At 51.5% G+C, this 23740-nt stretch overlaps 6 protein-coding genes across 6 annotated transcripts, besides 1 other annotated feature; 1 reads left to right on the top strand and 5 right to left on the bottom strand.

Moving 5' to 3' along the window:
- Nucleotides 1-23740: part of a sequence feature (contig 1.61 483..865047(-1)) that runs on past both edges of the window.
- Nucleotides 204-2845, top strand: ANIA_03764 (GH92 family glycosyl hydrolase; the record flags this gene model as incomplete). The annotated part of the gene is made up of 5 exons (XM_656276.1): nucleotides 204-304; nucleotides 335-1071; nucleotides 1178-1193; nucleotides 1458-2189; nucleotides 2239-2845. 5 exons carry the CDS (start codon nucleotides 204-206, stop codon nucleotides 2843-2845), a joined length of 2193 nt encoding a protein of 730 aa, XP_661368.1.
- Nucleotides 5646-7013, bottom strand: gprC (the record flags this gene model as incomplete). The annotated part of the gene is made up of 2 exons (XM_656277.1): nucleotides 5646-6368; nucleotides 6417-7013. The coding sequence occupies 2 exons, from the start codon at nucleotides 7011-7013 to the stop codon at nucleotides 5646-5648; spliced, it is 1320 nt and encodes a 439-aa protein (XP_661369.1).
- Nucleotides 11574-14547, bottom strand: ANIA_10457 (uncharacterized protein; the record flags this gene model as incomplete). The annotated part of the gene is made up of 2 exons (XM_050611428.1): nucleotides 14172-14547; nucleotides 11574-14015 (listed from the first exon to the last, which is right to left on the bottom strand). The coding sequence occupies exon 2, from the start codon at nucleotides 13902-13904 to the stop codon at nucleotides 11574-11576; it is 2331 nt and encodes a 776-aa protein (XP_050467458.1). The 5' UTR covers nucleotides 13905-14015; nucleotides 14172-14547.
- On the bottom strand, nucleotides 15109-17432 carry ANIA_10443 (putative pre-mRNA splicing factor; the record flags this gene model as incomplete). Its single annotated transcript, XM_656278.2, has 2 exons — nucleotides 15109-16333; nucleotides 16381-17432. 2 exons carry the CDS (start codon nucleotides 17430-17432, stop codon nucleotides 15109-15111), a joined length of 2277 nt encoding a protein of 758 aa, XP_661370.2.
- On the bottom strand, nucleotides 18119-20191 carry ANIA_10444 (gamma-glutamyltransferase; the record flags this gene model as incomplete). The annotated part of the gene is made up of 6 exons (XM_656279.2): nucleotides 18119-18701; nucleotides 18757-18917; nucleotides 18978-19557; nucleotides 19604-19774; nucleotides 19819-19877; nucleotides 19928-20191. 6 exons carry the CDS (start codon nucleotides 20189-20191, stop codon nucleotides 18119-18121), a joined length of 1818 nt encoding a protein of 605 aa, XP_661371.2.
- ANIA_10467 (uncharacterized protein) lies at nucleotides 20900-22360 on the bottom strand (the record flags this gene model as incomplete). The annotated part of the gene is made up of 4 exons (XM_050611427.1): nucleotides 20900-21329; nucleotides 21387-21422; nucleotides 21481-22154; nucleotides 22292-22360. 4 exons carry the CDS (start codon nucleotides 22358-22360, stop codon nucleotides 20900-20902), a joined length of 1209 nt encoding a protein of 402 aa, XP_050467457.1.

Genomic DNA, 23740 nt, shown 5'->3' with positions numbered 1-23740 from the left:
ATATCAAAATTCCAATGCCAGATGATGTTCTCTCTGGCCTTGTTCTTTGGAAAATCCGAAAAAAGAGCTTCCTGGACGGGCCAGGCATGCACACAGCAACATCTGGCAGAAAACACCGCGCAGGATCAAATAGTGCCTGCAGTTGTACTCCGTATCAAACCACCCGTGGACTACATACCCCTGTTTACTCCGCATCTCCAAACATGCTGATCTCGCCTCGACGATCCCTGCACGTGCATCTCTTCCCCCCTCTCGCGTCTCACAACATTCCAGGACTACTCTCCCAGTCCGCTCAATGTTATCCGTAGGTGAGACTACCATGCGTCCCTCCTAGAACGATGTTTATCACACTGCTCCTCTTCGCATCCACCATAGCTTATGCTCTAGCAAGCACAAGCACAACACATGACCCCAACACTGACCCCCTCGCCTACGTGAATCCTCTCATCGGATCTACGAACGGCGGTAATGTCTTTTCTGGCGCCTCGCTTCCATATAGCATCGCAAAGGCCGTTGCTGACGTCGATGGCCAAAACACCGCCGGGTTTGCGTCAGACAACAGCCGGGTGACAGGCTTCTCGGCCCTTCATGACTCAGGCACAGGCGGAAATCCCTCGCTAGGCAACTTCCCACTGTTTCCACAAGTATGCGCAGACAGTGATGATGTCAACAGCTGTCGCTTTGGAAAGAGTGCTAGGGCAACCGGCTACCGTAATGAGTCGGTGGTTGCGAGACCAGGGTATTTTGGGTTGGAGTTGGAGAGTGGAATTGTGGCTGATATGACAGTGGCCGCAAGGGCGGCGTTGTTTCGGTTCTCTTTTCCATCTTCGACTTCTACTGAGGATGGAGGGAGTCCGCTCATCTTACTTGATCTGACAGACCTCTGGGATAGCCGGCAGAACGCCTCTATTTCTGTCATTGCTGAAGATGCAAGGATACTAGCCAACGGGACGTTCCTCCCGTCTTTCGGCGCTGGCTCGTACAGGGCTTACACCTGCGTGGATTTTTACGGGGGCTTGGTACGCGATAGTGGGATCTGGGTGAATGACCGTGCGGGCACGGACGTCCAAAGTCTGTACGTGACGAGGGGATTCAATCTCTTCTATGTGCAAGCTGGCGGGTTCGTTCGGTTCCATCGGCCGGATGATGGAGGTGAGAATCTGACCGTAACTGCAAGGGTCGGGGTCAGCTACGTAAGTAGTCAGCAAGCCTGTGCCAATGCCGAGAAAGAGATCCCTTCCCCGCTGGAAGATTTCGAAAGACTGCGGGATGAAGCTGAAGAAGCGTGGAGAAAGAAGCTGAAGCCCGTATCGATCACGCCTGGCGGCGCGGACGAGGAGCTACAGCGGAGTTTCTGGAGCGGGCTCTACCGCAACATGCTTGATCCGCAGGATATGACGGGGGAGAATCCGCTCTGGGAGAGTGACGAACCGTATTATGACTCGTTTTATTGGTAGGCTTTCTCGTCGTCATTATGGGCATGAGCCGCTGACATGGAACGGTAGTATATGGGACTCCTTCCGAGTCCAACACCCACTGCTAACTATTATCGACCCAGAAACCCAGTCACGCATGGTCCGAAGTCTCCTAGATACATACAAACATGAAGGCTACCTTCCAGATTGTCGTATGAGCCTCTGCAAGGGCTGGACACAGGGCGGATCCAATGCAGACATTGTCCTCGCGGACGCTTACGTCAAGAACCTTACCGGCCCAATAGATTGGTCGCTCGCATACGAGGCCATGGTCAACGACGCAGAAAAGGAGCCGTTGGAGTGGTCGTACGAGGGCCGTGGCGGGCTGCAGAGCTGGAAGCGTCTGGGGTACATTCCGTACCTGGACTTTGACTATCTGGGCTTTGGCACAAATTCGCGGAGCATTTCACGAACAGTCGAATACGCCTATAACGATTTCTGCGTAGCGACTGTGGGACGAGGTCTTGGGAAAGGACAGGAGTATGAAACGTACCTGGCTCGCTCTGGGAATTGGCGAAATCTGTACAAGAAAGACCAGACTTCGTTTGTTAACGGGACGGATACGGGGTTTGTCGGATTCTTCCAGCCAAGATACCTCAATGGGAGCTGGGGGTACCAGGATCCTATCGCCTGCAGTGCGCTTTCTGGCTCGTGGTGCTCGCTCACGAGTAACCCATCTGAGACGTTCGAGTCAAGTGTTTGGGAGTATCAATTGTACGTAGCCAATCCAGCTAACCATAACAAGCTAACAGTGCAACTCTAGCTACGTTCCCCACGCCATGTCGTCCCTGATCCACACCCTCGGCGGCGACTCTGCCTTCACATCCCGCCTCGACTACTTTCACACCTCGGGCCTAGCCGACATAGGCAATGAGCCAGTCTTCCTAACAGTCTACCAATACCACTACGCAGGACGCCCAGCTCTCTCCGCCAAACGCGTCCACAGCTACATTCCCAGCCGCTTCAATGCCTCATTCTCTGGGCTGCCAGGGAATGACGACTCCGGCGCGATGGGCGCATTCACGGCCTTTGCCATGATGGGCCTGTTTCCGAATCCCGGGCAGAATGTGTATCTCATCACTCCGCCGTTCTTTGAGGAGATTTCCGTAGAGAATCCGGTGACGAGTAGAACGGCGACAGTCAGGATCAGAAACTTCGATCCGCGGTATAGTAGTATATATATTCAGAAGGCGTGGTTAAATGGAGAGGTCTATGGGAAGAGTTGGATCGGGCATGAGTTCTTTACGGAAGGAGGAACACTGGAATTGGTTCTGGGAGAAGAAGAGAGTGAATGGGGAAGAGCGAGTGAGGACCGGCCACCGAGTTGGGAGGGAGAGTATAACGGCGGCACTGCCTTTGGTTCATTCTAATCACGGCAGTCTGTTTGACGATATGGTATGGTACATAGGGTTTAGGCGGGAGAGGGTAATCCCATGCATCCTGGGGCGATTACCAGAGTGAGGAGCAGATAGACTCCCAAAGCATGCAGCTGCTTTGTTACCAGACGTACTCGTGAACCCTGCAATATCTCAAGTCTTAATGACATGCAAAACATGAAGAAACCAAAGGGAACAAAACAAAAAGTGGGGGAGGAAAAAAAGAAGTGCTTCCAACGAGAATCGAACTCGTGCTTGCGGATTTCCAACTCCTTTAGATAGGAGCTGTCATACTTAGTATGAGACCGCCGTCCTAACCACTAGACTATGGAAACTTGTTGAAATATCTTTTCCTTATTATAGACTATCACCACAATCGGAAAGCATCAGTCGCACTTGGAAGCACGCGACTAGATTCCGGCTCGCTTCTCCCACTGTTCTCAAAGATACACGGCACTGACGATCACTAGAATTTTCTAGCATACATCTGTCCAGCGCCTCATATCTAACCCATTACAGTATAGTAATCGTCGATATCAATCGTGTATTTGTCATTTCCCGACCGAAGTTGCCGAACACGTTTAACCAGTGCTCAGGGACTAGGGCCATGTGGTATCGCCGATCGCGCCCGCGGAGATTGTGTACGTTATACAATTCCAACCTCTCTTCAAAGTTGCTGTCGTTGTCTGTGGGGACTGGCCCGTTTCACGCACCCACGACTGCCCTAGGGAAGCTTATCTGGTCAGTTGTTCCGCGCCAATATCCATGATTCTACGAGGGTCTCAAAAGTCCCACGGCCACTGCTACTACGGAATGCTTTTGAGTTTGCGGTTCCGCCGGTACAACATGGCCGGTACTATCCCTGGTTCTGTCCCTGGTTCAGGTGGTTCGTCCTGGGTCCGGTTGGGCCCGTATGGTGACAGATATCTACACAATCTACAGTGTAGACTGCAGCACAGATCGAAGGAAAATCCGTCTACGCTCTGCTTCCTACTCCCTATCTAGGCCAGTACCGCGGAACATCACGGTAATCGGCAATATACAGGATATACCTGCGTTCTCCAGACTGCCCAGTCTTGATGATCAACCCGCGGCTTGCCGATCAGCATATCAGCAGACTTTGCTAGTACAGGTATACTATGTTTGGCACTGTCATCTTCAACCTTCAGTTCACACCGCAATTATCGGTGCAGGTATGGGTAGTCAGTTAGCAAGGAATGAATCGTACCAAACAATCAGAACCCACCAAGAGACGACTACCTCTCATGTGCAATGCGGTCCCGTGACACCGGTCCCGTCATTGTCATTGATACGCTGTATTTGTCAGTCGGCAGTCCCGGTCCCTGGTAGCGATACCGATTACTTATCACTGTGTACTGTGGCTTACACACATGCATACATTGGCCCCAGTCTGTTCGGAACCTAACCGAGAGACGGGAATCGGTAGCCGGGTGTAAATAGCCGGTATTCCTACTCCGTGCATAAGACTACAAAGCGGCGAGTACGATATCTATGTCTTTTATGGGATCTGCTATTCAAGTCACTATCTAATGATAATCCTAGCTTCCAGGCGCAGCCCTGCAGACTGCAGAGATCCTACCAAGCGAAGGATCAGTTAGGAGTGGGCCACACACATGAGATGACATTGTGGCAACAACTTGTTGCCGCGGTTCATTAACCGATGCTTTACTGCAGTAGATTGCCAGCTAGTAACACTAGCAAGTCTAGCCTGAGCATCTACGCCACTGGTAGTCAAACATGAAGAATAACGCAAAATCCTGCAATCTGGCCCTGCGCCATCCGACCCAATGCTGGGAGCAGGAGTCGGAAAGAAAAACTGAATCTGAGACCTCAGATGCGCAAAGATTAAACTTCAGCCGCTCGTCGGTCCCCAAACCGGCGTCCCAGGAACCAGAATCATGGAAATTGTATTGAGGATAGCGAGCACATCAAATGATTTGATCGACGTGCCAGGAAGGCAATGACTTAAAGAAAGAGCCTGAACAGGTTGTCGGTGACGGGATTCGGAAAGAATACTCTATAGGCCGCGGCTGTAGAAGAGTTTGAACTTTAATAATCCCGTTAATCACTGCGCTAATCGTAGCAAGATTTGCCATGCACGGCGGACGAGAATTCCTTTGGCCGATCAATTGATCCGCTCAGGCCGTCATATGCCTGTGCCTGCCAAATAGGATCAGCATGATCAACATTGAGGGCAAGGCAGCAACTACGGAATAGTCGTGCACAATGCTCCCGTCAGTTTGGGTTTTTGGATTTCTAAATAGGAGAAGGTGTAGGAGAGACAGAGGGTCTCTGTCCAACAGTGTCTGTACAGCAGGTTATTCGTAGACAAGAAGGGAATATATACGTAGGCGTTCGACTATCCCGTAGACCCGTCGACAAGGCGAGAAGCAAATCTATATACAGGAAGAACATGGAAGATATCACATAAACCACCCGCAGCAGGAGAAAGGGTTATAAAGGACGAAATGAATCCGCTCATATACTCGTCACCAAGTAGGGTATATCTGCTCGCAGCCGACTTCAAGAAGGGAAAGAAAAAAATATGGGTACAGAATCGGGAAGATTGACGATCGACAAGAATAAGCCGTTATCTTGAAGACGAGAAGGACCACCGAAGTAGTATATTAAAGAGAGTCTCGAAGTTATGGGCATCCATTAAACCACGTAAGGTACAGTTCGGGCATGAGGTGTAGTTGCTCGGCCGGGCGCTGTCGGCCGAAAGAAGGAATGAAGCAAAAGCAATGCGTGCGTGAGTCGAAAAGCAGGTACTCTATCTTCCCCATCTTCTTGCCGTTGGTGACATTTTGCCTGTTGGCTGTAGAGAATCGGCACTTGATCGGCCACTGGCGTCGCCATTCGAAGGATATGCAGGTTCGGACGTGATCTCGATGGTGGTGTGCTGATACACTTTTCCTATAGGAGCCAGCTCGACACCGCCGCCGGTGTTCTTCACGATATCGTCCGTTGAGCCGTCTCGGGTTTGCTCTTCTTCGTCGTTGCCCTTGTACGTGTGTAGAGCGCTAATGTCGGTCCGCATGTTCTTCAGGTCTGTAGTGGTGTTGAGTCGGTTCTTGCCGCTGGCAAACTTCTGATAGCTCTTGTCCAAGCTGGGCTCGGATTCGATGATCAGATTCTTTCGGGTGAGCGTGTAGAGTAGGACATCAACTAGTCCAGAGCTTGTAATGAGCGCACCAGAGACGCAGAAGTAGACGACGCTCGGAGTGTCTCCTCGTGCGGTTGCCATTCGTCCTGCGGCTAGAGGAAGAGACAGGATAATATAAGCGATTGGGTATATAACCATGTATCCGACCACGCGACGAAGACGCCTTAGACTCTCAATATGACTGCTTCCCAAAATGGCGGACTGCTTGATGCGTCGACGGAGTTGAAACCATAAAATAGCATATAGGGAAACCGTGCCAAACTCTGCGAAGAAAATCCAAAAGTAATGCGTGCCAAGTCGAATGGGTTCGTAGCTCTCGTCAATCCAGCACTTTACAGGTTATCCACGAGGCCAAAAAGAGCAAAAGAGAGAGCTTACCCAAGCACCAGAGGGAGTGAACACCTGTCTCCCATGAGCCGCAATCGGGATTATGACAAGGATTGCAACGAACACCCAAAGGCCGACCACAATTGAAACAAAGACTCGGTAGCTCAGCTTCTTGCCCAAGGCGACTAGGTAGAAGGTATGGAAAGCGATAGCGAGCACAAAAATTCCACTTGCTGGATCTCCGACTTGGAGCCAGAATCCCTGAAGAAAGCAGGCTGCCGTATTTGCCGAGATTTTGTTGTCCGCATACCACTTGGCGCATATCAAGAAAGCGAGTGACTGCTGGATATCTGCGATGACCAGGTTGTAAATGAGAACGACATACTGATTGTAACCAATGTACCGTTGGTAGCTCCCGCGCCAGAAGATCAGTCTGTAAGTAATGAACGAAATCAACATAAAAGTAGCGACTGTAGAGAGAATGGCCATGACGAAAACAGCCACCAGACCCCTGCGATGCTCCTCCGGCAGAGGATCAATATCGAGCCCCGAACCATTATCACCCTCCACATAGGCTACCCTTGGGAAGAGAGGGTGGCTGCCGTCATTGCTGCTGGTTAGAGAGAGGAACGCCTTGAATAGGCTCATCGTGGTCGTTCAGGACGGTATAGTGCTTCGAAGCGCCGCAAGCATCATCCACGGGGGGACTTGTCAAGGTCGTTGTACTTCTGCGCTGGGGCAAGAAGTCGCGCGTCGGGAAGATATCGGGGCTGACAAGAGTATTTGAAATGGAACTGGAGCAGATTTGCATTTAGTCAATAAGCTCGGGATGCCCTCTGATCGTAGCCCTGAGCGCGAGATCTACCCACTTTCACAGAATACAAAAGTTAAAAAAGGGAGCGAAGACAGTGGTATAACAGATAATTTCATTGAAGAATTTTGAAGGATCAAAAGGGACAAGGTAGCGAAGCTAGTCCTGACGTATAGAAGCAATCCTGAGCCTCGGGCGAGATTTGAGTTGGCGCCATACGACAGTCGCAGTTAACAACCCCACGAAGTGTACCAGTTTACAGACCGAGGTGGATCAGATTTGAATTCTAGAGGCGTGAACGGCCGAGTCCGACACGAGATGGACCCATCAATCAGACAGGGGGAAGCTCAGGGAGCGAATAAGAAGCAGTACAGTTGGGAGAGTACGGATACTGCATCTGGAACAGTGGAAAGTGGAAAGCGAAACGGCAGAGCGACGACGCTGCACTACCGGCAACTGGATAGAAGTATTGCTAATCTGCTATATAGTTGTATTCAACGATGGCAAGGCCAAACCAAAAGTACCTATTCAGTACACTTACAATACGGTGTTCTCCGTACTTGGTGCTGCCCGTCGGGCCTTCGAGCCCTCCCGATGGAGCTGAAACCCGGCTTATAGATACCTAGCAATAAGCAGCGCCGCAATTCGAATCCCTGTCTGACCAGTGGCGCCAGTCAGCGCTGGTGTGCTCGCAATATACAGTCAAGCATGTTAGATGTGATGCCCAGCATCGACGCAGATTAGCGTGAGGGTCGAAAGCTTGCCTGGGCTTTGAACTAAAGTTGAAAGGGCAGCAATGCAACTTACGTGTAACCCCGCAGACAGAAGGGTGGAAAACCAACCCGGCCACGAGCTAGCATGGCAATCTAGGATCACCTCTCTGTGCTCCCCAATCAAACGCCCGTCATCAATCCAGCCAAGTGTAGTATGACTGCCGAGCCCACACCGGCCCACACCTCCCGCCGATCGGTTAGAGTCTGGAGCACATTCCGGATATAACGCACTTTTTTGGGACAAGCGGCTTATAAGATCCCCGCTCTCCTTCTCAAAGGGGCATTTCTCGTACGCAGCCTGTACTCTTTCTCGAACGACGATCGTGCTTCTTGTCAGGACTTGGGTCGGCTCCAATTCAAATGGACCTGTCTCTGGTCCGGAATGTTATGTGAGTCCACCATCAAATTGTCTTTCAGCCTCTCGAAGGACCCAGTGCCGTCCCGGCATACGAGCCGAGTATCGATGTCTGAATGTGTTCCCACTCGCCTTCGACGATACCCTGTAAATTGTGCGTGCGGAGCCGCGCTGAAAGGGAGCGATGAGAGGCACGCTACCCATGTGACCACAGTGGCTATTCCTGTCCTGAGTCCCATTCTGGAAATGACAGCCACAGTTCCAATAGTTGACGGCAACTGGATCTCTTCTGTTTCATGATTGACACTGTCATTGATCGGGAGTCCCAACGCGCTTCAAATACTACCAAAGTATGACGTTGCACAGTTGCACCCTAGCAATTGATAACAGGAGAAGCCCGGAGCTGAAAATTTCAAGGTGCTGGTGAGATGGGATCAAAAGAGCTGACGCCGTTGAGCTTAGTGGGTTTGAGGTTGATTGGTGGCGGAATGATAAATTACATACATAGCGTACTACTCTGAATGGCAAGAGCCTCGGTGGTCGGGCTATCTACGGAATAATGATTATTCCGGTCCTCTCTCGGTGGCCATGACGGCTGAAGGCTTCCCAAACCCCAACCTCTGGACTCGAATCGAACACACACAACCACGAGCTGTTGACGCAAGCGAACCTCAGGCGCAAGCCAACGGCTTCATGAAGTATGGTTCTCTCCAGTCTCGGCGCAACAAGTCTGTCACTAGCCGCTTTTTCGTCACCAATAACACCGCGACAATCTATCCAAACTTTTGACTACGCTCCTACTATTCAATAACCCCGCACTACCTAGCCCGGTGGTTTGGAGTCATTACTCGCGCGGAGGCGAAAGCCGTGCCGCTGGGATGCAATTAATCGAATGAGCGACCACAGGGTCTGAGAGACGAACTCTAGTCGACCAGGGCTACAAACCTGCGGTCCTCGCTGTCACTCCTTACTGCTCAAATCGAGGCCCATGGTTCCAGCTGTCATGCAGCAGACGTGGATAATGGTGATCTGCTATTGTTCCGAATTGGGTCTACGGGCTGCGGCTCGAGGCCATCCATGGTTCTGTCTTAGGATAGAGTTCGTACGGTTCTACCCCTTAACATACAACGCGCGCATGAGTCCATGACATGACATCCAAGGCAGGCTCCAGGAACCCGCCCTGTTGGACTGTTGGGCTATTGCCCCCGGAAATTGTTCGGTTCGATTTGGGAAGCCGCCAAGAAACAGCGTACGCTACAACCGCACAAATCATGCCTTCTATTCCGTATGGTGCAATAGAAGAGATCTCACCTGACTCTCATGTAATAAATACCAGACTGAATGTTACAGGCTCTCCGAGTGTCGGTGAAGGAATTATTAGTCTGGATCGCAATACTTCTGGAACTGGCTCTTCTTATCGCACGTTGACCAGGACCCTGCCGCTGCCATCTTGTTGCAGGAGATATCGTTCGTTAACCCCATGGTTCTCCAAGGGTCAGCTGCGGTACCGTGCACGATTCTTTGGACTTCGGATCGGGGGACTTGTCGATCATCGGCTCTTCCCCGCCATGAACGGAGGGACTACTTGTTCACGATACTAGGTAGTTCCTGTTCAATATCATATCCATGCGCCGTCGTACGATAACTGAAAGATCGGACAATGGACGGAATAAATCTCTGACGCCGCAAATTATAATACTGCCAAGGTCAGATTTCATGCGAGAGGCTTGATCGCTAAAGCCAATTCAATTGCCTAGTCTGGGCACTGGGCTTCGAACGCCGCGGATCTCAGCCCACTTCGCTCCAGACTTATTACATAGTCTGAATCCTGAAAGTATACTATATTATGCCATTCCATTCGTTGGATTTTAACATAGAATGAGGTCAAATGTCTATCAAATGCGGGGGCTGCGAGCTCCTCCTCGTCCTCCTCGTCCCTCCTCGGTTGTACGACGTCGTAAACGCTTATTTAAGTGCTTCTGGAATCAAGCCACTGAACTAACCCCATCTTGGCGGGCAACGCGCGCACCACACACTTTCCCGTTTGAGCCTGCGGCCCGTGGAAATGCTATTCCCTTGGACGCCTAAACTAAGGCAAATGCAGGTACTGTGCGGGTGCCTCTCCTCACCGATAAGCGTTCAGCTTACAGCACATTACGACCCCTCCAGCGCCACAATTCATTCAGAACAGCGAATAGAGCGAATTGTCTCATCGAGGTTCGAATCTTTCATCCTTCGAGCAGTAACAATGGAGTAGATACTAGCTTCCTGGTCTGAAGCTATCGTGCGTGGCAGTTTCTTCTCTCGCTTATGAGTCAGGAACCACAGCAATAGAAGGCGAGCGGAGTTCTCCTTGTGCTATAGGCTTAAATGGACAAACTATCCTAATCTGACTGTCTTACCTTTTAGTTCTCTGCATTTGCATTCCAGTGTGTCGGGATCTAGCTCTGAGATGTAGCTGGGTGTATGTAAGGTTGAGGCCACCGAATGCTCAATCACTTATAGCACCTAGATTGGTACTTTTGAGGTATTTCAACTGGACCAGGAAGTTCCCCCGATTACGATCAGTAAAGCCAATCGGCTACTCCGCATCTGGGCGCATTCTCCGCCTATCGTCGAACTCAGTAATATTACATTGGAGTAAAAGGCAACGGTCGTAGTAATAGTCTTGACTATCAATAGGTAATAAATCTCGCAACAACCGTGCCACTGCCTGTGCGCCTGCAGATACACAGGATAAGCGACCTACAGTTTAATTCCCCAATCTAGGCAGGCTAGGCTAAAAAAAAAAGAGGAACCAAGATGTTAAGCCTTAAGGTAAATAATTTCTTGTCGCGATCAAAAACGACCTCAAGGTCAATGCAGTGCAGTAAACTCCCAGTCTGTCAGCATCAGGCAGGGTAGGGGATGGATATACTGAGCAAATCAATATAGTTTGATGGGGTTTCCCCGCTGCTAGACATACACAAATACAAGCTAACTACTGGTATATTAGATGGTTCTGGTTTTCATTCGTGCTGTGTCTCCGTTCATTCATTGAGAAGGAGCATTGCATTGATGGAATGGCGTGGCATGGGCTCAATTCGTCGTCAAGTTTCGTGTCGTAACGCTGCTGCTGATGATGATGAAAGCAAGTTTAAAAAACAAAAGCAATGGACCGGCGAGTGGGAGAGCGATAGTATATCGACACAATAGAAGATGCAAGATTCAACAATATGAACAACGATCCGGAGAATGGAGCGGAGTGAAATGGGCGACAATGTATATATTTATCGTCTTCTAGAGTTTCGACTGTCACGCCGCCCAACAGCTTCGCCCTCTTCACCCTCATCTTCCTCCTCAACAGGAGCCGGGGTGCGGCGCTCAGTGCGTCGCTTCGGGCGCCGCCTGCGATTAGAGCTAATATTGCTAGCCGAGTCATCCGGCGCGAGTGAATACGTATCGTCCAGAAAGTCGTCGTCCGTACCGCTTTCCCACGGGTATTGCGAGGCCGGAGTACCCAGGCGCGCTTCAACATATGTCCCGCGTCGATTCTGGTTGGCTATAGAGAGTCCCGCGCCACGCTCACGCAGAGCAAGACGCACAGCTTCTGCTTTACAATGCAGGGCCTCAAACGCGTCTTCAAGGGCTTCCATACCGGCGTAGATCTCTCGCTCAACTTCAGCCAATGCAGCAATCTCCATCTCCTCGTCTAGAGCTATCGGGCCTCCGAATGAGCCCGGCGATCCTGGACCGCCGTAAGGTTGGCTCATTGGGCGGTCGAGCGGACTGGGTGTGGGACCTCGTGACATCCTTCCACCAGCGCTGAATGGGGTGTTCGATCGGCTGTGGCTCCAGCGGTTGGGTGTTCCGTTGGGTAAGGAGTCCTCGGCTCCACTGCGCAGGAATCCGTCGAAACGACCTGATATCAGTATATCCCATTCATCGTCGCTGATGGCCGCGAGGGTGGCTAGAACATGGTGTATTCCAGGATTGTTAAGCATGTACATCGCAGTTTCGGAATCCCGGGGTCGAGACGGCAAACGGTACAGGCGTTGAATCGCATAGGACGAGGAAATTAGAGCAGCAGGTCGCTCTCGGGGCTGTCCATCTGGTCGTGGAGTAGGCGATGTAGACGAAATCCCAAGCAGGGCACGAAATATGGGCCGTTGCTCTGTTCCAAGGTGGGTCAACATGGCAAAGGTCAATGTCTCATCATCTACCTCCTCCGGCGCACTTGTGGGCTGTTCGACTTGCTCAGACAGCCACTTATCAACGGCGAGTTTGGTCTTCCGGGACTGCCGAAGGAAATGGTCACGATACTCTTCCGGAACGTCAATGTCCAATTTCTGCATAGGAATATGCTCTTCACCAGACAGGTCCGCGGCGCCCAGTTCTGCTGTGAGTAGGAATGGCGGCCAATTAGGAAGTTCCCGGCGCCCGGAAACCAACTCCAGCACTTCACCCCAACTGACGCCTGATGGGATATCCTCCAACTCATCTTGCTCACACACCAAGCAGCGGCATGACTCTGATGATATATCGCGGGCAAAAACGGCCTCCAGTCGGTCGAGAAGGCGACGAGCCACAGAACGAGACCCAGTAGCCACCGCGAGTGAACCATTCTTATTCATGACAGTTTGATAGTCATCTAGGAGTCGACTGAAGGGCTCAAAAACCTTACTGGCCGCTAGATGAGGCTGAAGCTGTGCTTGATCGCCGAATGCCGTGCTTAGAAGGAGCGACTTGGGAACCTGGTAATCCAAGCCTCCATTATGAAGGAGATAGTCAACGCGTGGGTTTGAGACTGGGACATCTGGGGGAGGAGGAGGCGGAGGCGGGGTGCCGTAAGTGGAGCCGACGGTTGGTGGGCGTCCATATTCCATCGCAACCTCATAAGGCGCGCGATTGCGATTTGCGGAAGCCGGACGATTTGACATGGAAGAGCGCGTTTGATTGCGAGACGGTGGTTTCTCAGGACTCTTGACTCTAGAAGGTGAACGACGAGGGGCCGCAATAGTTGCGTCGGAGCCGTTCGCAGATCCCAGACCTGCATCTCGAACAGTTGGCGGCGAGCGAGAAGGAGAGACAGTAGTGCGTTTGCGCTCCTGGTCGAGTTTTGATCTGGAAGACTTGTGGCTGGTGGTTCGAGTTGGAGAGTCTTTACTATGGCTTGACCGTTTTGATGTCGACTTGGGAGTTTCTGGCCGTACTGTAACCTTGCTGGACTTGCTGCTATCATCCTTCTTTGCGCGTAGGCTGGAAGACGACCGGTTCAATTCTGTCTTAATTCTGATTTTAGTCTTTCCATCCTTTACCTTCTCAGTAGTTTTCTCTCCTTTGTCGTCGACCGTGCTGCCTTTGCGCGAGTGCTGGTCTACGCTCGTTAAGGGCGGACTCGGCGGCGCATTCTGACTGGCAGGACGCTGTTGTTTGCTATCCACCTTATCTTCATCATCCCGATTATGTTCGGTCAGGTCGGTCGGATCTGGTGTAGGAACACCCGGCTTGCCAACGGCCTCCCTGCTGTGAGCCTTCGAGAAACTCGGGTACGGCAAGCTCGTTCTGGATTCGAGGAAGGAGGCCGTGCCGGAGCGGCTGGCGCTGTCGAGCCCAGGCATAGAGGACCGACGCTGCTTGCGGGACTTGGGAGCGGAGGCGGAAGGGGTAGAGGCACGGACCGGTGGTTCGGGGTCGTCTGGATCCTTGGTTGACGGGCGGCTGGACTGTTTCTGGGACGAGGACCGGTGTTGACGATGTTTTGATTTGAGCGAGGCAGATGACGATGATGAGAGCTTCCTATTCCGTTCGCGGTCATTTAGTCTCAGGGGCAGAAACATGGCGGATGGAGCTGGAGGTTCGTGGAATGGAAGGTGAGAGACGACGACCACGGCCGGGGAAGTCTTCCCTGCTCCGGTTTCGTTGTGACTGTTCTAGTTACCTCGTAGTTGTGAATGGTGGCTTTCTCAGTCGGACAATCCGTCGACAACAAGCACGCTATCAATTGTAGTCTGGAGATGTCGCTGAGTGAGTCGAACCGCGGAATGTCGTGTTGTCGGTAGTTGTACGGAGTATTCCGTAGGTTGGGTCGTCTGGCGCTTGGGCGACGTAAGGATAGCAGATCTGAGTGGTTGGGTTCGTAGCTAGGCGCTTATGTCACTGGATCACCAACAGCTAACTTTAGAGTCATGCGACATGCTGTCGCTCATGGAATCCGTAGGAGCAGCAAAAAAGAATTCCAGGTGAAGTAAGGAACCAGGAACCAGCAAAGTGATGGATGACTGACGAAGGAAGGGCTGGTGGAGGATTTTGCGGTGAGGTAAGGTAGCGTAGGGCCCAGGCAGATCCCCGCTGAGGCCCGTTTAATCGAGAAAGGCGAGGTTTAGTTCGATGGAGCGTTCAAGGTGGGCTTTGTGGAGCAACCTGGTGCACCGTGCTGCATGGAAGCCTAACGAAACGTTGGAAAATCAAGAGATTAGATGAATTGAACATGTAGAGTTGATGAATTTGGGATGAACCGTTGACTATGAAGTTGCATAGACCATACAAAGGACAGTTGGCCGATGATTGTTTGCTGGTGAAGTTGTGTTTGTCTTTACGCTTGTTGCCTTCGTTGCCTTTTTTAGATCCTGAGGCATCAAAGCTAGTGTCAGTGCCTTAGGCACAAATACTCTATATAGTATGACGAGACAGGATTTTTCTAACGATACAAGGTACAATACTCAGAAGAATGCCAGAGACTAGCTATCATTGAATATCCCCAGGGGTAATTGTTCACCGTACAGATCCCGCAGCCCATAGTAAGCAAAGCCGTGCCAGGTCAGTCTACCCCCGCTTGACCGGCGACGTTTCAAGAACCCAGTTACCCTCCTCAATGTGAGCGGTTGTACCACGCCTCGCAGCGCGCATGACCTTCTCGCTCGCTTTTACAGTGTGCCCTGTTTCCCGGTCCCAGATAAGCCCCTCCTTCAACCACATCCACGTCAAATAAGCGCGAAGTTCCTTATCCTGCGGCAGCACTGACTTCCACTCGGGGACGAACCCAGCCGACGCAGCACCATTCCCTCTCCAGTCCTTAGCCAGACCCCGTAACTCATCCCGACAGAAGATTCTCCAGCTATCCAAGGCATAAGCTCCCACCCCAGGGAGGTGCGCAATCTCCCAAGCTATCCGCTGATCTTCGTCGTCGATACACTCACCGGCTTTGACGTCCCGGCCGTCAGTCTTGCGTGGATAGTTGAGTTTCCGGTACCGTCTGCCACGGAAAGGCGGACAACTCAGCCATGTCTGCGCTAGTGCGATACATTTCCTTGCACGCTGATTCTGAAAGCCGAGGCGGTGGATCATGGATACCAGCTCGTGTGGGTTGGCCACGGCCATTGCTTCGATCGTGGGGTACCTGTCGAAGACCTGGAATAGGATGGGAAGCGCAACGCCGCCACGTGTTCGGTTGAGGAAGATCGTTGCGAGGAGTAAGCGGAATGGATCGTGGGCGAGTTGCTCTTGTACTAAACCAAAATTTGGTGCATCGATTGGGGGGAACGGCAGGCAAGAGTCTTCGTTAACGAACGGCCTCTGGAAATAGCGTGATATCCTTGTTGGTTTAAGACGGGGTCTTTTTTCTGGTATGAGTATACGATCTAACGAAAGGTCAAATGGGTGGGGCGTATGCTCCATCGCATCGCAGGGAATGACGCATCGTGTAGGCGTGACAGGTTCGCTTGGAATCCCGGTTACCTCCTCGAGGCTCTCCGTGAGGCAGCGCTGAAGTGATAGGGATCGATCAGGAGACGCACGGGGGCTATTAGGAAAGGAATCAATGTCGCTGGGTACATCACTCAAAGTCGAGTCGGAGAGCAAAATGTCAGAAAGCATGCCCATGTCCTCGGCCATGCTCAGGACATGGTCTGGCATGGAGCGATGTTTGCGGACCAGGGGCGATGATTCAATCTCAGCAGCTCTTCCGTTTTTTAAGTCTCCGATGTTTGAGTGCATAAAATATTTTGACCTCACCTCATTGCCGGTTGTCACCCCCGGCAAATCATCGGTTCTTAAAAATCCAGCACAATAGGATCTTCTCGTACTGCCCCGCTATACCTGCAGTCGCGGACCTCTATCGAGGACTGCGATGATTGGCGTCTAGCAGTGCGTTGTATCTTCTTCTTTGACCAATTTCGCGGCTCTTCTTGCATTTTGCCCTTGCCGCAAATCAGTGGCTTCTCTGACTTGTTCAGAGAAGCAACCTTTGCAGATTCAAGGTCAACGGTAATCGCAGTTTTTCTCGCCCCCTTGTGGGCTTCAGAATAGGGCTGGTCTGAACTTTGCCTCCGTTCACGCTTTCGTTTCCGTTTCTTTTGAAATTTTGACAGCTTCCCCTCCTCGGCTACATCATCATGATCAAGGGCGTCACAGGGAGTTAGCGCAGTCCGTCTGGAGAGGCTCGTGGTATTGACAAGTCGTTTCCCCACTAAGCTGTCAGCCCTAGTCAAGGCTTCGTCCCTCTTCTGCTTAAAAGTCTGCTGATCACTCGAGCTCGGCACCTCGGATTCGTGCGAAGCTGGATCAGAGTCATCAATCTCGTCTCCGAACTCTATTCCCTCCGAAAATGCAGCTGCAGATCCAACACTCTTCAGGTAATAGCGCTTGATATCAAGGAGCACCCTATTAACTTCTTTCTCCTTGTATCCTAGCTCACCAGCCTCCTCATGTACATCCCGGACGAACTGTTGACGCGAGGACAATGAGACAGGGTAATGTTTGTTCCGCATGAAACTGTGCTCGCAAATGAATCTCAAAAGAGGCGAGTATGTATCATCATCGAAATCTGTAGAGTTTAAGGGGTCCGCATCGAGGTTGATGTCACCACCACGTCCTTCATGTTTTCCGTTGTCTGGGTTTCCTCCGAAGGATGGTAACAATATCGGCTTGGGCACGGACTCGAGTTCCTTCTTGTTGAAGTTGACCTGGGCGTTGTCACTGAGTTCAGCCTTCGTGATCAAGAGGTTGGTCGGCTCTTTGACTGCGCGATTGTTGGTGCTTGTCCTGCTCGTCGTTTTCTTCCTGCTCTTGGTCTTAGGCTTGCAAGGGACAGATTTAGCGAAATAAAAGAAGGGCGAAATCCCCTTCTCTTCACGACCTATTCTCGCCATTTCTTTACCCTTGTCGCTTGTGGGCGATCTGGATTCTGGCTATCTGACTAAAGGCGCGCAGGTGTAAGTGTTTGCTGGCAAAAAGAAAAGGAACCGATGGGAGAAGCCAGAGAAAGTAGGTGGTGTGAGATCAGAAAATGGCTTGAATAAGGAAAATAAAGAACTAACACAAGGATAGACGCAGAAGGGAAAGTCCCTCACACTGCTGTTTCACTCACACGGAGATAACCATCCACAATACACCCCTCGACAGTCCTCCACCTAGGCAGCTATTAACGGCGCGTTCGGCTTACGTCCGGCAGGAAGCCCGGTATATGATGAATGTGGCATTGTGCTGAAATAAAAAAGAGGAGAGCGAGTCGGTCACATCGCATCGGCCTAGGCAATCCGGGGAACAAGTTTGGGAGGTTCGGTTGGATTTTTAGCGGAGCCTTTGTGCACGGACCACATAAGACTATGATTTGATCTATGCAAATACGGATATCTTTCAAACCAAATAGCAACAAATATTGCTGACAGGTTGTCCTGAATATTAGAGCTATCGTGTATGTACTATAACTCTCATTTTGTCCACCGAGATCTATTCCTAAGTTGACCCTACCACATATGTACTGCAAGTCTATACCTACTAGACCCACCTCCTTATGATACACACTTAGCCTCTAGATTCACCTTAAGTGTGAAATTTAGACCGCGAAGCCCCCAGCATCCAATTGTCTCGGCTCCCCTGCCGCTTCAAACGTCCCATTTGGCAAGACCCTAATCGCCTGCGCCGTACTAGTTCCAGGCGCCATCCACGTAACATTATGCCCGCGTGCGGCCATGAATGCAACAGTCGAGTTATCGTACGCATACTCAAACGCGACCTGGTTCGGGATCAACTGATCATGCAATCGCGGTCTGGCAAGCGCCTCAGCGGCAGATAAGCCCTCATCCACGGCGTGGATAATGTTTTGCACGGTGGCGGTGATGATTCGACTGCCGCCTGCAGACCCTGCGATGAAAAAGGTTGTGCCGTTGGGGTGCGTAACGATTGCAGGGGTGCAGCTGGATAAAGGGCGCTTGCCTGGCCGGATGTAGTTCGCTTCGGAAGGGATGTATCCAAAGGAGTTGGAGGAGCCGGGGACGGAGAAGTCGTCCATCTCGTTGTTCATTATGACGCCCGTCTCCGGCACGACGATTCTGCTGCCGAAGAGAAGGTTAATGGTGGTGATGGCCGAGACGGCAAGGCCAGAGCGGTCGATTGTGGCGATATGGGATGTTCCTGGTCTGCAGGGTGTATCCAGTAAGATGACGTCTAGAACAAAGTCGAGAAGAGACTCACGTTTCCAAACTCTCGATCCCAGCTGGGTCATAGGCAGATACATTCTGTGTGCGAAGGTCGGAGATTTTTGAGTGGATCTCATCGGCAGTCTGCTGGGAGATCATATCCCTTTCGTACTCGCTCATTCCGTCAACAAAGCCTGGGTCTCCAAGTACGGTCCGCTAGAATACCAAGATGGTTAGCTAGAATCACCCCCGTTACTGCGTTGATCGCACGCATACCAGACCATACGCAAACCGCATCGCCTCATCCAACCGATGAGTACTCAAATTGACATTCTCTGGCGTAAACAGCGGCTCATATGTATCCAGGACCTTAAGGATATTCATCGCAACGCTCCCACTCGACGGCGTAGTCGTGCTCGTAACCTGATACCCACGGTAATTGATCTGCGAGTAATCCCGTACAACGGCAGTATAGTTGCGCAGGTCTTCCAACGTCATAGTACCATTGGCAGCTTGGAGCGCTTTGATCGTGTACTCGGCGATCGGACCCGAGTAGAAGGCGTCCGGGCCCTCGGCCGCAATTGTTTCAAGCGTTTTCGCATACCGTTTCCGCGTAATGGTATCCCCAAGCTTGACGCGCTCACCGTTAGGCGCAAAGTCGACGGCGAAAGAGGGATCATTAACAAGGAAGTCTTCGCCGTCGCCGACCGCGGAATCCATGTACCGGACCAGGTCCTGGCCGACGGGGAACCCATTGCGCGCGGTGTTTATCGCCGGCTGTACCAGCACAGACCAGGGAAGCGAGCCGTACTTGCTGTGGAGGAGTTCCAGGCCGCGGAGTTCACCAGGGACGCCGCTGGAGGTTGTCAGAGCAGTCAATTGGGGTGTCAGAGTTATCGTACCTTGCCAGCCCACCAAGCGTGGATGCGTCAGTCAAATTATTGAACATTGTCTCATAGGCCGCCGCCGGGGCGGTTTCCCGGAAATCAATGTACTCAAAGGAGCCATCGGGAGATTTGACAAGCATGAAGCCGCCGCCTCCAATGCCGCTGTGGTACATCCCTAGGTCGATGCTGTCAGCCGATTGTATGGCACCAAGACCACAGGTAGGTCTTACCAACGACCCCAACACAAAGCATCGTCGCTACCATCTACCGGAATCAGCAGTCGTCCCAACTGAAGAAATTCAACCAAACACAGTAAAGTACTATGTAAGGAGAACTCACAGCATCAGCAGCGTTCCCGCCCATCAGGATAATATCCGTGCCATGCCTACTGCAAATCGCGCTCTCACTCGCGACGGCACCCCTCTTTCCATCATGAGCCTCTGCAGATCGCTCATATTTATGGGCGCGAGTGTAACGATCGTACGAGTCCAACGGTGACGGAAGGACACTGGGCACGTGGAAAACGACCAGCACTAGACAGAGCGTGGTACAGACGGATAACCTCAAAAGGCGCGATAACGACAGCGATGGCGACGGCGACATCGTTGAACCTGAATTGCGCGTCTGGTTCTGGAGTGAAAATGAAACTTGCAGCTCGTTGTCAAGACTCGGGAGAAGCGGCTGGTTGCACCATTATAGCTTAAGATTAGCATTGCTTGGGTCTCCAAACAAAGCGGGCATTAAAGTAACAGTAACAGCCGCGCGAGGCTGATTTTGTGCCCGTTCGTACCTGTTTCTCCACATCCTGAGCGTTGCCGTCATACCCCTGCAGTTGCATCGCCTTTTACTGGACAGCCTCGTCTTCTACTGGCCTTGCAAGGTGACGAGCCAGATAAGGAAGAAGGATGGGGATAAAAAACTGGAGCGAAAGACGGCCATTTTGGAGAATAATCTGCATCGCCTCGAAGACTCTGACAGACACTCGTGGACATTGATAAGCAAAGGGCAAGCGACAATGTGAGTGGTTGATAAGGCCGCGAAACTAGCACTCGAGTCGCTGCGTGACCGTCTCCAATCTTGAGGACCGCCGATACGAGATCTGGGTTCCTGTTGCAAGGCAGATAAGACCACCATCAGCATCACTAACCGTTTCCCTCAACCTCAGGTGGTCAAGATTGGACCCGACAGACTCGACCTGTCATCCTGAGGGTCACGGGTCGGGGTCACTGTAGATCCCCCCGCATAGTGCAGTCTACGCTATACTCGTAGTACTCAGAGTGTACAGTCATTACGTACAACAAACCGTCCTCGTTACCTTAACCCCATCTCACTCTTCTCCTTCTGTCTCTCCCCGTCATATGGCACCGTATAGGCAACTGCCTGCCTCGCCCACTGGACCGTCTCCTGCCAAACCTCAGGTACCTCCTCCTGTGGCCCAAGCCCCGTCGCAACCAGGCGGCGACCCCAGGTTCCCACATACCACTTATTACTAAGAAGATGCATCCCAACGCCGTAGTGCAAGAATAGAATCCGCGCTATCCAGTCTCCCTCCTGCAGTCGCGCCATAAATTCCTTGCTGATGTGGATCGGGAACGCCAGAATTCCGCCTTGATTCCTCCCGCGCGGCCATTCCTTGACCATTTCTTGCAGCGTGTCCCAGGTGCTGAGGTATATCGCTTTGTGCGGGGACTCTGTCGAATCTATTGAGCTGCGGAGATGATTGAGTGACTTGAGCAGGTCCCTGTGCGGTTCAGAAATTTGTCGCGAGGTGTAGAGTTCTAGGTTGATGCGAACTTACCGTTGTAACTGCTCTAGACCAGGGTCTTCCTGCGCGCTGCACGTATTGTCAGCAATGCCGGTCAGGTGCAGTGCAGTGTTGAAGCAAAACTCACTCCTCTACCTGCCCCTGTTTCAGAAGCACCACTCTCCGTTTATAGATAAACCACGCCTTGATCTCCTCTGGCTGCTCCACGCTGTCTAGCTGCTCAAAGAGGAACGCGCATCCGGTAAGTAGCCGGTTGATTTCCAGCACTTGCAGAAGCGGATCGAACGTATCCCGGTTTTGCGACACACACGGGTACGCAAATGCACAGAGCATGATGAAGATCGAGCAAATGAACGCCGGCCCCAGAGTCTCGGGCGCAAGGTCGGCCAGCACCCGACTAAAGGCTGAGCATGCACGACTCTGGTACTTGAGTGCAATCTCAAGCCATTTGCTATCGCCTTGCTCGAGGAACGCCAGGTGCAGGGCTGCAAATGCGAGCAAAATGTCCAGCAAGAAGGGATTTGATGTTGCGAGGCGCGGGACGGCCACTTGGAAATGGCCGGCCTCTAGGACATCTTGTCGCAGCGTGAATGAGGCTTCGACAGTGTAATGATGGAAGAGTTTCATCTCTAGCATCCGCGTCTGTGCGGACCAGCCTTCGGAGCTGGTCAGTGTGTCATTATGTTGATTGGAGCCTTGTGGAGTGAGAGGAAGCTGGCCATCTGCGTCCCCGGACTGCGGATAGTCGCAATCTAGGCCTCGCTTCCTGCAAAGACTACATCTAGGAAGCTCCTCGTCGCACTATGCCTGGTCGTCAGCGAAGTTCAGCCCGGTTAATCCGATGTGTGCAACTTTTAAGACATGACGGGGAGCAGACTTGGTATGTAGTCCAACGCGCAGTTGTAGAAGATCAACACAGGAAACCAAACTGCACAGACCTTGACATGTCTCCGCTTACATTGAAAACAACCTCGCCGGGACTTTGTATGGCTGCGACGTGAGGGCATTCGGGGTGAACAGCGAATGCTTTATCATCAGACCGACGAGGTCCAAATCACAAACAAAATCGCAGTTGCCAGCGCAATTATTGGACTCAGAGAAATTCTATAGGGTCATATGTTAATTGGCACTGCAGCTCGCCAATAGTGTCTGCACATATGATGTGGTAGGGTCTAAGGGTGTCGTATTCGCGTATCCCCAAAGCTCAAGGTGCGACGTCGGGAGCTAAAAGCAATTCAGGCTTCAGGTGGGCGCCTGCGAGTTAGATGGGCCGATCGGGAACGGTAATTCCCGACTTAAGTCCGACAACGTGACCAGGGCCCGCTACCACAACTGTGAGTGTTGCGAGGAATATAATCGGTTCTAAATGGGGTCTCTGGCACTTGTGGGAAACTATATACTTGACTCCGTTGGGTGATAGTGCTCCTAGAAGACGGAAGAGACATTGGGCTGCTGAGGAATTTACGACATGAAGGGGAATAGGCGAGGTTTAACTGTAAACCAAGATTGGGAGACGCTAGGAGATCGTTCAATATAATATAGATTGAAAGGTACAAAAACGTCTGGCGAAGACGCATGAATATCGTTAAAGTCGAAAGAGTCAAAAAAAAAGAAGCGAATCCGATTGAGACCAGAAAAATAGAAGTGCTTCCAACGAGAATCGAACTCGTGCTTGCGGATTTCCAACCCCTTTAGATAGGAGCTGTCATACTTAGTATGAGACCGCCGTCCTAACCACTAGACTATGGAAACTTGTTGAATGTAAAGCTTTTTATTTTGCTTTATAAATCAAGCAAATACCATATCATATACACCTTTAGCACCCTTGGTAGTTCTGAGTTATGTTCTTACACTATTGTAAATCTACCTGAGTAGTAAGCAAGTTTCTCCAGTATCAGCCTCGGTATCCGATTATCCCCAGTGTCATTATGTTGAATTAATTGATTGGACCTGCGTGGATGCATTAAAGAGATATGTACGCATATATAAAATCTAGGATTCCATTGTTCCGCAAGGCCTGCTTGAGCCCCACCTCCACGAAGCGTTATTCAACGTCTGCGGGCATAAGTGAAATATGAGCTCCACTAAATCTCACAAGCGATAACCTCCAGACCCAGATCTTGCATAGCATTCTTCCTCTGTTACCCGGCCTCCCACGGCCCGGAGCATTCTGCACAATAGCACCCAAGTGCATAGTCTTGCCGAACTAGAGATCCTGAGCATTGTGCCCGGTACCTCTAGGATCTCCGTTCAATGCACTCAGTTTGTATCAATCCAGGGCACTAGGGGCCCCACGAAGAATACCCTAGCCAAATTACCCGTCTCCCCTTGGTTCTGCGCCAGGGGACGTGCAATCAAGTCTGGCCGAGGAAGGGCATGCTGGGACC

This window comes from Aspergillus nidulans, chromosome II (genome assembly GCF_000011425.1).
Source record: "Aspergillus nidulans FGSC A4 chromosome II".
Lineage (NCBI taxonomy): Eukaryota > Fungi > Ascomycota > Eurotiomycetes > Eurotiales > Aspergillaceae > Aspergillus > Aspergillus nidulans.
This window is presented reverse-complemented; position numbering and strand designations above follow the sequence as displayed.